The sequence below is a fragment of the Lipophrys pholis genome, assembly GCF_963383615.2.
Source record: "Lipophrys pholis genome assembly, chromosome: 15".
NCBI lineage: Eukaryota > Metazoa > Chordata > Actinopteri > Blenniiformes > Blenniidae > Lipophrys > Lipophrys pholis.
This window is the reverse complement of record NC_137642.1, coordinates 5,196,884-5,212,775: the sequence shown is the minus strand read 5'-3', so window position 1 is coordinate 5,212,775 and position 15,892 is coordinate 5,196,884. Positions and strand designations below refer to the sequence as shown.

At 43.3% G+C, this 15,892-nt stretch overlaps 1 protein-coding gene across 2 annotated transcripts; it reads left to right on the top strand.

The window, feature by feature from the left end:
• The first annotated feature begins 4,725 nt into the window (after positions 1–4,725).
• Positions 4,726–15,892, top strand: galm (galactose mutarotase). 2 transcript variants are annotated; one of them, XM_080481529.1, is made up of 9 exons: positions 4,726–4,904; positions 5,241–5,434; positions 8,685–8,839; positions 10,080–10,193; positions 11,224–11,316; positions 11,754–11,835; positions 14,444–14,594; positions 14,682–14,856; positions 15,445–15,892. In XM_080481529.1, the coding sequence occupies exons 2-9, from the start codon at positions 5,248–5,250 to the stop codon at positions 15,520–15,522; spliced, it is 1,035 nt and encodes a 344-aa protein (XP_080337655.1). In that variant the 5' UTR covers positions 4,726–4,904; positions 5,241–5,247; the 3' UTR covers positions 15,523–15,892. The 2 variants fall into 2 exon arrangements, with proteins under 2 accessions (XP_080337655.1, XP_080337656.1); XM_080481530.1 differs by lacking the exon at positions 10,080–10,193 and having other exon boundaries at positions 4,844–4,904; positions 15,445–15,881.

The following is a 15,892-nucleotide window of genomic DNA, read 5'->3' as shown; positions in this document are numbered from 1 at the left end:
TGCAGAATCAGATGTTTGTGAAGCTCACCAGCTCACCAGCTGACCTGAAAACTTCATGGCAAAGGGGAAAAAAACTGTTTCTCATGTGAAAATTCCCTTTAGCCGGACCTTAAAAAACCCAACGGACAGCTTCCTTTTTCACACATTCTTCTCGTTGTTGGGATTTAAAACCCAGAAAGCTGCACAGGGATTTGACTGTGTGGTTCAAACAGCGGCTCAGTGTGTTCCCAGCATGCTTCAGCACCACTGTGGAGCTTTTTATGTTGACATGCAATCATTGTTTTATACTTACTTCAAATTACTTGGTAAAGGTATGACTTTACCACCTTTTTTTTTTTTTTTTCACTGAAAGGGGCTACATGGAAAACAAGTGAAAGAAAATCAACCATGACATCATGAAACTATCTGAGTTTCTAGAGTCAGTTTTAAACTGCAGTCCGTCATAAAACACGCAGATAAACTTTCTGCTGACTCCGTCTGTGCTCTCAATATGAAGACGTTTGACACCAAACTGCAAAACAAACGTCTCAAACTTCCATCTGCTTCCTGCCCTCTGCTTGTTAAGGTTTAAGTTCAGTGGCTTTCATCAAATTAATTCATTAATTAATTCCATTTTTTCCTTTATCTTAAGTTTACATGCACTCTGTCTATCCTGCCATCGCAGTTCATTGTTGAATCTATCTAAAGCACATTCTATGTGATTTGAACTAAATTCATTGTTATGTCTTATCCTAGATGTTGGTTAGATATGTTGTTTTTCATCCATCCATCCATTTTCTTTCCTGTGGGTGGTGTGCACACAGGAAGGTGGCGTACGGCGTGGGACATGAACCCACCACCTTGAGATTGGGAGTCTCATGCTCTACCAACTGAGCTAGCCGGGAGTCGTTGTTTTTGATTTCTTTCGAAAATTCATGAACAAACCTTGTCTTAAAAATGCGCTGCAAAAAAGAAAAGAAAAAAACATTTCTTTTAAAATAAATACAAATCCCAAATTTTTTCAAGGAACTTTCTATGAAGAACAAGTTCTCTCGTTAGGATATAATGTGTTGCAGAGCATCTGGGAAGGGCAAAGGGCGAAAGGCGAAGAGAGAAAGGCTAAGGGCTAAGAGCTAAGGGCTAAGGGCGAAGGGCGAAGGGCTAAGGGCTAAGGGCTAAGGGCTAAGGGCTAAGGGCTAAGGGCTAAGGGCTAAGGGCTAAGGGCTAAGGGCTAAGGGCTAAGGGCGAAGGGCGAAGGGCGAAGGGCGAAGGGCGAAGGGCGAAGGGCGAAGGGAGAAAGGCTAAGGCGTAAGGGCGAAGGGCTAAGGGCGAAGGGAGAAAGGCTAAGGCGTAAGGGCGAAGGGCTAAGGGCTAAGGGCTAAGGGCTAAGGGCTAAGGGCTAAGGGCTAAGGACAAAGTTGCGAAGGGAGAAAGGCTAAGGACTAAGGGCGAAGGACTAAGGACTAAGGGCGAAGGGCTAAGGGCTGTGGTTGGCGATGCCATCAAACAGTGTTTTCCCCAAAACCTTGTGAAAGTCGTCTTCCAGCCTGTTGTCTCGCCTCTTCGGTCCTGAAACTTGGACCCTGGTCAGGGATGAACCTTCCTCTGCATCGTACCGGCCTGCAGCAGGAATCTTGACTGGACAGCCACCGGAGGCCAGAACATTGGACATCCGTCTTCCTGCAACAGGTTATAAAATGTGTCTCCTTTAGATCCACCTTCTCAAACATGGATTGCCAAAATGCTTTTAGCTATCGGAATGGAAATGACTGACTCGATATTAAAGTTTCTTTTAATCTGGGAGCCGTTTCTCACCTTTCTAGATGAAGTGGAAGATGATTGAAAATTATTTGACATTGTGACTCTGTGATCACTATTGCATATATCATCTCATTTCCAGTTGCTTAACCAGACATGTCTGAGTCTTTTTCGCAGTTGTTGTTGTTTTGTTTTTTGCTTGTTTTTGTCCATATGCTGAAAAATAAAATAACCACGTTTCTGAAATTGCAATAATATTAAAATGACATTCGAACTGAACTAGAAAGAATTTGATGTTTTGAAAGTTGTCGTTAAGGCTTCTACTGTTGAGGTGGATTCTTGATCAACTGTTCTCTGAAGTTGATGATGTAGTTAAATTGTTCCTGAGTATAATAGTTAGTTTTCTTTGATGTAAGAAAAAAAAATGGTGCTCAGTGTATTGACATGCTGCAGATCGCTGTGTTTTACAAAGTGATGTACCGAATTGTTTTGTTCAGTAATTGTAAATGTTGCCATAAGAAATGGAGAGAGTCTTAATGCTTGGTACGTCTGTATACAGTATATAGTGTTATTTTGGCGTGCTGCTGCGAGGACAGAGAATAAGCCACCGTGTCAGCGGTTCCTCGACGGCTTTTCGGCTGCGTGAATATAAGGCTGCGCGATATAAGGACAAGGCCACCATTTTACAGAGTACCGGGAGATTAAAAGGCTCCAAAATCTTCATAAACAAGGACGACACAGATGCGGTGAGGAGGAGGAGGAAAGAACTGATGCCTGAATTAAGAGCTGCCGGAGCAAAAGGAGATGTTGCAGTGATTTGAGCGGTACAGGATCACCACTAGGCTCGATAAGGACGAGGGCACAGTGCAGGTGAGCTGCTGAATATACGCAATGGGCGATGAAGCTGAGAACATTTTCAAGCCGTTTACATTCTCGGAGGTCAAGGACAAAGACGATACAAAGATTGTCCTGGCTAAGTTCAATGAATATTATTTCCCGCCGAGGAACGCGGTACACGAACGGGCGTGTTTTCACCAGCGTGTCCAGCGTCCCGGGGTGAAAGCAGAGAGTTTTATCCGAGCCCTCTATGAACTGTCCGAGCACTGCGACTTCGGAGCTGCCAGAGAGGAGCACATGCGCGACCGGATTGTTGTCGGGATTCAGGATAACGACCCCTCACCCAAGCTGCAGTGAATGTCGGCTCTCACGCTGGCGCTCACTGTACAGACTGTGAGGCAACCAGAAGAGGTCGCAGCACAAGTCAGTCAGCAAGGCAACACAGTAGCAAAAAACGCTAACTGGGAACCACAACGCAAACAAGGCAAGTCGGACACAAATAGAAAATGGGGAGGGACTGAGGAAAAAGTGTGGAAAATGTGGCAAGTCACAGCACAGGGGCGATGAAAAGTGCCCAGCTTCAAAAGCTGCATGTCATAACTGTCATCAGATGGGGCACTGGGCCACAGTGTGTCACAGTGGCAGGTCAGTTAATGAAGTCACTGAAACAGAGAAATGTGAGCAGACCTCCTACTTTCTGGGCTCAGTGTGCAATCCAAATAACAAAAGTGAAGCATGGACTGTGAAGCTCCAAGTTCATTCTGTCCCTGTCAAATTTAAAATTGACACGGGAGCTGATGTTAATGTCATAAATGAAGAAACTTTCCACTCCCTCATCCAAAAGGCGCTACAGCCATCTGAGCTCCCTCTAGAGAGCCCAGGAGGGGGAGCTATTGCACGTAGGTTGCCTCAATGTGACTGTAGAATACAAAGGCAAAGACTACATGTCCAAAATGTATGTTGTGCGTGGACAAAAGGTCAACAATCTGCTCAGCTGCTCCCTGTCAGTTGAAATGAACCTTGTGAGAAGAGGAGATGAGATCTCAACCAACTGAAGCAAGTAGCAGCAGCCATACGGGGAACGTTGAAAAGTGAACCAGTTAAAATCGAGCTAAGAGAAGACGCTGTGCCACATGCTGTTGCACACCGCACAGCGTGTGCCTTTTCCCATGCTGCAAAAGGTCAAAGACGAACTGGTGAGAATGGAGCACCGTGTGCATTTTTATAATTTTTTTAATTTAAACTGCAGCAGCCGATTAAACATCTAAATCAACTGGTGGGCAAGTTCAAAGCTCACAGACAGCCTGAAGGGGGCAGCAACACAATGTGCCGTTGTTTACTCTCCAATCAAGAGAAGAAGAAGGTCCACTTCCGGGTTTTCTGGCAAATCAAACTTGAAATAAAGAATTACAGTCATATGTTATTTCCCAAATTCTGTTGAAGAAACGCATATCGAGAAAATGGGAAACGACTCGATTTCTGTTTTTTGATTTTCAATTTTAAAACGAAAATCGGAAATCGGATGGTTTCCGGTTTTTCCTTTTCTGACATCAAAATGAAAATCGAATGGCTGGGTCGGTCGTACACGGACCAAGACTCGGGTACGTTCAAAAATATGGAATCACATGAGTGCCAAAATTAAAAGGAAATACATGTGGAAATATAAAGAGAATCAATAATACAAAAAATATACAAAGGTAGTCATATTCTTTTTCTATCTTGTCTTTGCTTATTCCATTTTGTCAATGCTTCTCCTGTTTTGTCTTTGTCTTTTCCATTTGCTTTTTGTCATTGCATTTACTCGATGAGTCAAGCCGTCTGGAAAAGACAAAAGCAATACAATGCAAATCAGCAAGGGCTGTGGGGGGGTCTGTCGGTTCAGGGTGACTAGTGGATACTAGCCCCCCCCCCGCACCACCACCACCACCATCGTAGTTCATACACCGCTCACCTCATCTCAGTCTGTACTGAGGGCTTTGTAATATCTGTCAGAATGTATTGAGAGCAGTTTTTGCCTGTCAGTCTGTGCTGAGGGCTATTTTAGGCTGTCAGGCTGCAGTGAGAGCAGCAATACGGCAGGATGCTTGTCAACCTGTACTGCGTGTCTCAGAATGCCTGTCAGACTGTACTGAGGACAGTTTGTAGCCGTCTCAGACTGTACTGTGACAGAATGCCTATCTAAATGTGCTGGGTGTAGTATAACGCCTGTCACTCTGTACTGACGGTATTATGATGCCTGTCAGACTGTACTGAGGACTTCTTACCCTCCGTACCAGGAAGTGAGCTGTCCGACGTGTCGCAGTTGGAGTCCAGTTCTGTTGTGTTTGAGGGTAAGAAGCTACCAGAATCACAGCAGATTTACCCACCAAGGGTACATTTCTTCGGGTAAACCAGTAATAAAAGGTGGACAGAGTCAGTTATGTTTGAACCGTTCGGAGTTTTGTGCTGAAAACAGACCGGAAATCAGTCAGGAATAATTAAAAAACAATTACACAAATAAAAACCAAAAAAGTGAATATGTGGAGATTGTGTTTCAGTGAAATTCAAAATAAACTCAGGTAACGCCATAAGTGTGTGTGTGTGTGTGTGTGTGTGTGTGTGTGTGTGTGTGTGTGTGTGTGTGTGTGTGTGTGTGTGTGTGTGTGTGTGCGCGCGCGTGCGTGCAGGGTCCAGATGACTGAGGTGAGCCATCAGCAGTGGGGTCAGGTCTCTGGTCTGGGACCGGTGGATGTCTGGGTCCTCCAGTCCTCCCAGGTCCGGGTTGAGGTCCTCAGCTTTGGGGCCATCATCAGGTCTGTTCACTGCAGTGGAAACGATGGTCAGATGAAGGATGTCGTCCTGGGCTACGATGACCTGGAAGGTGGGAAATAACCGACCCAACAACCCTCAGAACATTACCATAAAGATGTGTTTGTAACATGCTCCAGGGTGACGGTAACGACAGGTTTGCTCTATATACAAACATATTCAATATATACAAGTATTGTTTGCATTCAGGTCCATTTGAAGCCTTTAGTCTCAATCTTCAACAAATACAGTGGAAATTAAGGCCCCGTTTACACGACAACGAATTCAAGTGTATCCACAAAACTTTCTTCACTATTGGGGGGTCCGTTTAAACGGCACCAGTTTGCGGATGCACTGTATCCACAAAGTTTTTAATCCGGCTCCCAAGGTGGAAAGATTCTTTCACGGCACAAATTCCTCCTGCGGAGACTGATGGAGGCAACAGAGCCTGTTACTGCGGATGTCAGGTTCTCTCCATTTTCTTCACGTTTATAGTGTTCTGTTCTTTGCACACACGTCTGTGTAGTTTCATTACAAAATCAAGCAACAGCGCCCTCCAGTGGCCCGGCATACTAACTACATCGTTGTCTCTGTGTCCGCTGCTGCAGTGTAAACGCACTGCTTTAAAAATTTTTGTGTTGTCACGTGAAACATTGTCGTGTAAACAGGGCCTAAACCTTCACGCCGTGGGAGTGTGGTGGAAATGTACATAGATACATCAAAGTGTCACATTTCTGACAACCACTGATGGGCAGTAACGTGTTAGAAGTAATGTGTTACTCTAATCCGATTGTTTTTTTAAAATTATGAGTAAAGTAATGAAGTACATTTGCAGAAACAGTTATTATATTTAAGTTATTTTCACACCAGCATGCCACATTACTGCGTTGAAAACAGATTTTGTATTGTGAGACTGTCTCGTAACAGTGTCGTATGTGCAGTGCGATGTCAGCGGTAAACAACAGACGTGTAGTGACAACAACATGGAGTGCAGCAGAGAGCAGGATCAACGTTACTTTGAGTTCGACTCGGTAAACGGTGACGAAAACCTGAGCGTCCGCTGACGAAAACATTTATCTACAACAGGGATGTCCAAAGTCAGTCCTCCATGGTTCAGGTCTCTCTCAGTTGTGACACACTTGATTGCAATGAGGGTCTCACTGTTGGGCGTTTTCACAAGTTTGATGATGACATCATCGTTACATTCAGGTATAGTGAAGCAGAGAAAGAGCTAAAACGTCTCTAATTTACAGAATAATTCCACCTCAAATTTGAGCAAGCATCGAGCAAGCAGGCACAGGAAAGTGAGAAACTCCCTTTTTGAGAATACGGAATCAGTGAACTAACTGGATTACTTTCTTGGAGAATTAATAAGTGACTGATTCCGATTTCCAAAGTTACTTGACCAACATTGCTCATACCACAAGGTGGCGCTATGACTGTGAATGTACATTAGCATATGGCTGTGATCAGGGCAGAACTGTTATGACACATGTGAATTTTTAGGCCACTTTTACACGTACCTGTAAAAATAAAATAAAATCATTTACACGGACCGCATATACTCCTGGTTCAGAGCTGCTATGAGCATGCCAAACCTGTAGGGGGCAGTGTAGCAAGAAGCATGAAGCCATGACAGTCAATCAGAATCCTGGAAAAAAAAAACACCGTGTCACGAATTGTGACGTTAATATCCTGTCCTGAGGAGGGGGCAGTAGGGCAGGAAGAGGTGTAGTAAGGAGCGTAGGAGGTGCAGATGGGGTTGCAGGAGGAAAGGTGCCAGAGGGGAGGCGTGAAGAAGAGAATGGTGAGAAGAGAGCAGACAGTCCTTTAAATGGTGGAACAGAAAGGGTGGGGGTGGAGCTGGGAATGCAAAAGAGGTGGTTGGAGGTGGTGTCGGTGGAGAGGAGGTGGTTGGAGGTGCTGTAGGTTGAGGAGAGGTGGTGGAGAGGTTGGAAGAGGTGGTGTCGAGGGAGAGGAGACTGTTGGGAGGTGGTGTAGGTGGAGAAAAGGTTTGTCGAGGTGGAGATGGGGAGCAGGAGGAAATAGACTCCACTACATCCCTGCGCTGGCCGCTATGAGAGCCCAAACTCCAAGCGGCACGACTGGGAACTCCATGGGAAGATGCGCCGTTGATGTCATCATCTGTCTGTCTGAAGGCCTTCTTTAAATATCATATTCCAGGTGTAGGCCCAGCAATCGCCTCACTAATTATAAAAAAATGCAAAATTATTGATATGTACTCACAGCATGTAGTTGGGATTCCATCGTTGTCTGCACCCCGTCACCAATGTCGCATACGCTCAATGAGCCTGGGACATAGCACCGCCTGATGGCTGGCAGTCGTAAACTACTGAGGAGGCAGGGCCGAATGAAGGAGCCTGTGAGCCTGAGCTCAGGGCAGCAAAACCCAGGATTTACAGTTTCGAATCCTTCAGATGGCAGAAGTGTAGCAAAAGTCACGTGTAAAAAAACAGCCAATTGTGAAACTGCACATACAGACAGACAGTTTGCGGTATAGACAGACAGATTGCGGTACAGACAGACAGATTGAGATACAGACAGACAGATTGAGGTACAGACAGACAGATTGAGATACAGACAGACAGATTGAGGTACAGACAGACAGATTGAGATACAGACAGACAGATTGAGGTACAGACAGACAGATTGCGGTACAGACAGACAGATTGAGATACAGACAGACAGATTGCGGTACAGACAGACAGATTGAGATACAGACAGACAGATTGAGGTACAGACAGACAGATTGAGATACAGACAGACAGATTGAGGTACAGACAGACAGATTGCGGTACAGACAGACAGATTGAGATACAGACAGACAGAGAGGTACAGACAGACAACTCTCCATACACATAGACAAATAGTTTTGCTACAATAATACCCCCATACTCTCTCCCCAGGCTGATGATCAGACCAAACCTTCCAGAATGTGATAGGATGGGCCCTCTGCTTGGTGGTACTGGGTGGGAGGCACTGGGTCTTTAGCACAGCTGTGTGAAGGCCTTAAATAGGGAAAAACTAAGAGACAGAGCAGACACACCGTGGAGGGCCTTTCTGAAAGTGAAACTGGAGGTAAAACCAGCTTGGGGTGGATTAAATAAACTACCATTGGCAAAAAATATTGGAGATTTGCACAGGCGTGTCTTACATGGAATCTTAGCAGTAAATGTCTTTGTGTCACGTATTAACCCCACTGGTTCAAGTGTTTGTCCTTTCTGCTCCATTAGAGAAAGGGTTTATCATCGCTTTTCATTTCTTTCCTTTTTCTGATCATTGTGACCATTTTGTGTTTGCAGGTTATGTTTCTGACAAACGGTACTTTGGGGCAGTTGTTGGTCGTGTGGCCAACAGAATTGCAGGTGGACACTTCACAGTGGAAGGAACGGAATACCAGCTGGATCTCAACAATGGACCAAATGCTTTGCATGGGGGTCTGAAGGGCTTCAATAAGGTAAGCTTACATATATGTCTTTTCATGAATCAAATCAATTGTTGCAAGAAAAAGGGGCAACATGATTAAAGAACGAATCATTTTAAACATATTTTATTAACCATATCTTATTGAAATTGTTAGACTTCACAACATTGATGGATAAAATGAAATGTTCTTAGCTCGGAGAGTCCCTGTCTTCCTTTTTTAGATGTCCCTGTGTGAATCTAATGATTGTCATGACCAAGCTCCACAGAAAAGCCAAAACTGAGTCCCCCAGATCCTGTAGCAGGACGAAAGTGAAATCATTCATTAAAAAGTGGCACACCGGCACCGAAGTTAGGTTCCCTGTGATAGGCTGTTCTCATACACAGTGGTAAACTAAAGTATGAGAAACCTTGAGAATTTCCTCCTTTTCTGCATGAGTTGGTCATAAAATATGATCTCATCTATAACTTAGTCACAACAAGTGTAAACAAATATAATGTACTATCACACAATCCAATAAAGTATGACTTTATTGGATTCCCACATCCATCCATGTACTGGGAGAAAAAGTAAAAAACAAACAAAACAAAGGTAACTGAAGTCAGAAATGTTCCAACTAATCAAAGGAATAACTGTCGGACTCAGAGATGAGTCACTCAGCCAACAGCTCCTGGAGATGTATTGGAGGTCCAGGCCATCCATCCAGCTTTACCCTGTTCAGGATCACAAGCCACTGAAGCCAATCACTCAGAGATTTCTCAGTAACTGAGTCACCTCAAGGCCTCAGGCAGGACTGAGTGACACCACCGATGAGTGACACCAGGTAATAGTACCTCAGAAAATGCCAGAAGAACATAGCAGGAAGTCACTACACTCATCACTGTCCCATACAAACTTGGACAAGACGACTACCACTAAAGTAGTGCATCAAGCCTCTAAATAAGCCCTTCATAAAAGTCTCTGTAAAAGGACGGTTTTAGGCAATACAGGAAAAGTCTTTGCAGAGTAAATGGATTTAAACCAAGGAGGACAGGTAGAACAGTTGAGGACAGCTCAGCGAAGAAGAAACTATTGGGTGTCCAGAGTCCTGAGCAGCTCTAAAGATGTGGAGCTCAACATGTTTGACCTTTTGTCTGCGTGCATGTCTGCCTCATCAGGAGGCAGGTGTGGGACTGTGTGTGTGAGTGGGTGAATGTGATGAACAGTGTAAAGCACTTTGGGGCTGTTAAATCAGTGGAACAATTTCTATATGTGAAATCCGACTACCTTTTAGGCTATTTGGTGCGCGACAGCGGTCGACAATGGTGTGCAGCTGAGACTAAGCAGTCCTGACGGAGACCAAGGTTATCCCGGAGAGCTGGAGGTTTCTGTCTGCTACACCCTGCTGGTAAACACTCCTGGTAATTATGTGTGTCTGGTATAGTGCTGAACATTTGGTATGTGGTTTGATCATCTGACTGCTGACTTTTTGGCCCATTAATATGTGTTTTAGTAAGCTCCAACATGTACTTGTAGTCAACTCTGAGCATTCCAACCAAACGGCCTGTGTTAATATTGAATATTTCTCCAAAATGTACATGAATTATTAATATTTGATTTTCTTTTTCTTTTGTCTGTTGATGGCCTTTTCGTTTGGCTTTGTATTTTAAATTCTCGAGCTATAAGCTCCTTTAAGTTTGGTTTGTAGTTCGTCCTGGTGCCAACTTGACTTTTCTCGGGGTTAGAACTGTTTCCTCCCTGGTCTGAATGATAAAGTGTTTATAGACCGACACTTCATCTTTAATTGTCTATGTTTGGTTTGTTGATGCGAAGTGATTGAGTCAGTAGTCCACACTTTGATCACATCTCAGCTGGATTACTGTCTTCCCTGCAGTTAGTCCAGAACGCTGCAGCACACGACTTCTAACTGGAGCATATCATAGCCGGGAACACATCACTCCCGTTCTGGCTTCCCTCCACTGGCTACCTGTGCCTTTTAGAACTCCTTTGTTGGCCTCCCTCTCTGAGCTGCTCCACCCCTACACTCCTGCTCGCTGCCTCCGGTCAGCTGATCATCTACCTCTGGAGGAACCGAGGTCCAAACGGAAGCTCAGAGGGGGCAGAGCTTTTTCTGTTTCCGCCCCTCTGTTGTGGAATGAGCTCCCGCTACTTGTCAAGACACTCCCCCCTCACTGTCCACTTTTGAAACCAATCCTAGGACCCATTTTTATTCCCTGGCTTTTAACCATGTTTGAGACTGCACCTGTTTTTATTGTTGGTCAATTTTATTCTTCATTTTATATTTAATTGCTACTCTTTTATTGTTATTATCAGTTTGTTCATGTAAAACACTTTGGTTTCAGCCGCACTTGTTTTGAAGTGCTCTACAAATAAAGCTGACTTGAATTGAAGGGAATATGATTGGACTTGTTTTTCAGGGGAACACACTGACGGCTGAATACCGAGCCCGGTCTACCAAAACCACACCTGTCAACCTCACCAACCACACCTACTTCAACCTGGCTGGACAGGTGAGCACATTTCATCAGTTTGTCTTCTGACTCCAGAAACTTAGTTCTCTGGTTTTGAATACAAATCACCTCAGGGTTTCTTTTTTTGAATCAGTGTAACCAAACATAACTTCTTATCCTCTTTTCATCATTTTTTTCCTTCCATTTGTTCACATAAGTTCATTAATTAAAAATTTTGACATTTTTTAAAAAGGGTGATTCAATAACACGAATACGGCTCCATTTCTGATTTGTCCCGACTTTGAAGTATAGATTGGTCTAACTTCGTTCTGCTTCAGATATATTTCAGAATAAATGAATTCTATTATTTTTCACTGTTGCTGTTAATGCTTTACAAACAAAGTGGATGATCAGTTTGGTTCTGTTTTGATGGAATTTCAAGTACTGAGGTTGGTTTTACAGGAATCTTCTGGTGTGTCTGGTCTGTGTGGCTTCAGAATGCAAAAGACATCTATGATCACGAAGTGTCCATCAGTGCTCCATCCTACCTACCTGTGGACGACACATTGATTCCCACAGGTGAAACCTTTATACATCGAACACGTGGGTGACAGAATGAATGGAACTCACAATCATGTGGGAAAGTAATGTGATTCTTAAACAACTATGCTCTCAGTGTTTCATACAGTGCTTCACAAATATGCACATTAAAAAAAAAAAATAAAGAAATATAAATGTTCATAATTTATTAGCCTATAAAGTGGCATGATGTTCTTTTGGGGCACAAATTAACACTGCATAGCCATGATAGATATATTTGAATCCTCAATAGGATTATTCATTCATTCTTTTGGGGCACAAATTAACACTGCATAGCCATGATAGATATATTTGAATCCTCAATAGGATTATTCATTCATTCATTCATTCATTCATTCATTCAAGAACAGATAAGAGTTGAGAAGTACCCAGGATTGAAGGAGCAGTCAGAGTTGGGTAAAGCTGACGTGGTCACAGTAGCAGTAGTTGGACTCATGACTCCCAAACTTGGACAGTGGCTGCAGCAGATTCCAGGAACAACCTCTGAAGCCTCAGTCCAGAAGAACACAGTCCTAAGAACAGCTAAGATACTGCACAGAATGCTCAAACTCCCAGGTCTCTGGTAGAGGACCTCAAACTCCCAGGCCTCTGGTAGGGCTTTTCCACCAAAAAGAACCAGGAGCTAGTTCAGGGCTGGTGCCAGAGCCAGTTCTTAAATAAGCACCACCAAAGAACCGGGTATTTTTCCACTGTTAGTGGAGCCAAGTGAGAGCTACGTCATTGCGTCACTCCAAAACGTGATACGTCACTGATTTCAACAATTTGGCGCTGACAGCGCTCAAACAGGAACCAGGAGACAGACTGTATTCATCGGTTCAGTCCGGGTCGCTCCATCTAGTTTGACCTGAACCTCAGATGCAGACCAAAGTGCCAGAAAACATTATGTCTCTTCTTGTCTCTATTGGTGTTTTTTCACGTCCGTCTTTCTTTAGTCCGGAGCCCCGGAGTGGACATAGAGGGAAAGAAAAATAACGGGTGTATGAGTTTGGGGCTTATTTTTCAACATTTGGGCATTCCATAGTGAATTTCTGCTCCTTTCACTTTATTTCTGGGTGTGTCTGAATCCAATGCTTCAACATCAGAGAAGAATGGAGGTTTACAGTGATAGAACGAAGCTCTAAAAGCCGTTTCCAATGGTAACCTACGTAAACACACTGATTAAAATGCTCTTTCATGTGAAGCCGTTAAAAGGCTCATTTTATGCCTATAAAATCCAAGCTGTCATTTACAGTAGTATGTAGTTTCTTTAGTAGTTGCTGATGGACCAAAAGTAATAATTATTAAGAAGTTCTGTGGGTTAGAAAATAATATTGGAGCGTCTCGGAGCGGAGCGCCCCCTGCAGCTTCATACTGCATTGCTCAGCGGCTGCAGCTCCTCAGCCTGTGGTCAGAACGCGAAACAAGACCTGGACGCGACGTTAGTTATAATAATGTTACCATGAAAAGTGTGAAAAATAAAAGACAATGGAAAACTGCTTCTAATGATATCCGACGCAGCTGACTGACAGGAGGAGCTCTGCAGAGCTCTCGAGACCCGCGGCTCCACGAACACAAATTAAATAATCCCGTTCCCTCGTGGTAGAGGACCTGAGCTGGAGGATGCTACAGATACCACCCTACAATAAGGGTGTGTGTGTGTGTGTGTGTGTGTGTGTGTGTGTGTGTGTGTGTGTGTGTGTGTGTGTGTGTGTGTGTGTGTGTGTGTGTGTGTGTGTGTGTGTGTGTGTGCGTGTGCGCGTGCGTGTGTGAAATTAGCAGCAGAACATTCTGAAAATAAAGTCAGAAAAATCTCGTAAAAATCAAATAACAAGGCTGCAGATCAGCATTAAAAGACCAGAAAAAGCATGGTTTTAGGCAGCGAGCCATCCTGCAGACGGTCAATTAATGAAAAAGATGGAGGAAAAAATAGCAGACCAGTTGCTCAGAGCCGTCTAAGATATGTGTATAATGGCCATCACTACTTGTCACCGTCTAATTTTGTCTAAATCCATATATTTTCACCAAATATAGCCAATTATCAGCTTGTGTGCACAACTCGCAACTGACTTCCGGCTTATTACGCCCAGTAACGAGCAACATGATTGGTCAATTGATACCATGTGGTCTATACCTTTTGAAAGGCGGCATCTGATTGGTTTGTAATGCTCTGACTAATTTTGATGCGTTCAAATTCTGAGGCAGAGATGAGAATTTTCCTTTCCAAAATGCTGAGGAATTTTATATGAAGAATCCACACAGGTGGTATTTATTCTATAGACCTATGATCCATCTAATTTTTAATTTCCAAAATGTTGACACATGTTTGGGTGTCTGTACATCATTCATGTTTTTCATTGAAGAATAAAATATTCTTTGTTGCGAAAATGTTGATGTTGATACAAGTATTGACAATCATGCTTGTTCAATCCCCAATTTAATTATGTGCGACTGTGACATACTTGAGTACTTGGGCCTGAGATACTGATCTGCAAGTTTTTCTATTCTATTCTATTCTATCCTTTCCAGACATGCTTTCTTAGAATCTACTGTGTCACATTCTTACAGTTTTAAGTGCTAATCATGACTTTGTTGTCCAATGTGTCCACAGGAGAGATCAGAGCTGTGGAAGGTTCCCCGTTTGACCTCAGAAAGCCAGTTCTTCTTGGCCCACGGCTGAAAGAAGGTCTGGGTCCAGGGTTTGACCACAACTTCTGTTTATCAGCACCCAAGGACGCCTGGAGCGAGAGACATGCTGCCCGGTGTGTCAGAAGTTACGTTCTCTTTCTTACAGTCACACATCAGCACACTAACCCTTTTTAAACACACGTGAAAAACAAACATTTCAGAGTCCGTCATCCAGCCAGTGGACGTGTCTTGGAAGTTTCCACCAGCCAACCAGGAGTCCAGTTCTACACTGCCAACTTCCTGGATGGTTCTATTGAAGGAAAGGCTGGAGTGAGATACGGGAAGCACAGCTCCTTCTGCATGGAGACACAGAACTGGCCCGATGCTGTCAATAAGGTATGTATGGAGGTGCCTGTCCTTAAAACTCAGACTGCTGTCATTGGTTTTACTTAATGTTATCATATTTGGGATAGTAACTTCATTTGTGTTCAAATACTGTAGTACACACAAATATGATTAAAAAAAATCCATAAATAATACACAACCAATAGTATATAATAAAGAATACTCTCCAACTCTTCACTAAAACTAGCATTATCTCAGTTTCGGTTTTTTTACCCTTCTCTAAAAAGTCACTTTGACTTTGCACTGACTTGTGAAAAGTCGTTATTATAGCCACTTTAATTTCAAGTTACTTGAAACAAGAGAACTGAAAAGCTCCCACTGCAGTCTCTCTGTAGACGGGGCGTCATTACTATCCAGCCACAGCGCCTTTTTCACATGAACTTCACTACATTTGCCTGAAACTGATTTCAATTGTCTGAAATGTTTTGCATAAGCCGTCCTTTGCTATTGAGGTCTTTCATGTGACATTAGAGGTCTAGTGGTACGACTGGGCCCGCCATTTTAGGCGTCCCCAGACTGTAAACCTCACGCCTAGTGACCTCTCTCTCACTCTCTCTCTCTCGCTCTCTCTGTTTCCAGGTTTCATTCCCTGACTGTCTTCTTCATCCTTGGGAAGAGTACCATCATATCACCCGCTTTATCTTCTCTACTGTCTGATCCAGTTTGTCTTTTGGGCTGAAGAATGGAGAAATTGTATCGTCCAATATAATTAAGCTACATTTCTCTTTACTTTCTCACTAATTAATCATGTGCCATGTACTTTTATGACCACAATGGGTTTTCGTTCCCAGATGTTCAATGTGATGCACATTTGCTGATTATGATGCCAGTTAAAAAAATCCTGAATTTGTAACACTACAGAAATTGTGATTTTAAACAATGTTGTAATCAAAACATAAACAGTGGCATCCTGAATGTCTTCTACTGTATATTGTTATTCTAGACAATAATGAGTACATTTAATGACATGACACTTTTTTGTTAATCAAAATAACTATTAAAATGTATTAAATACTAAATACACTCC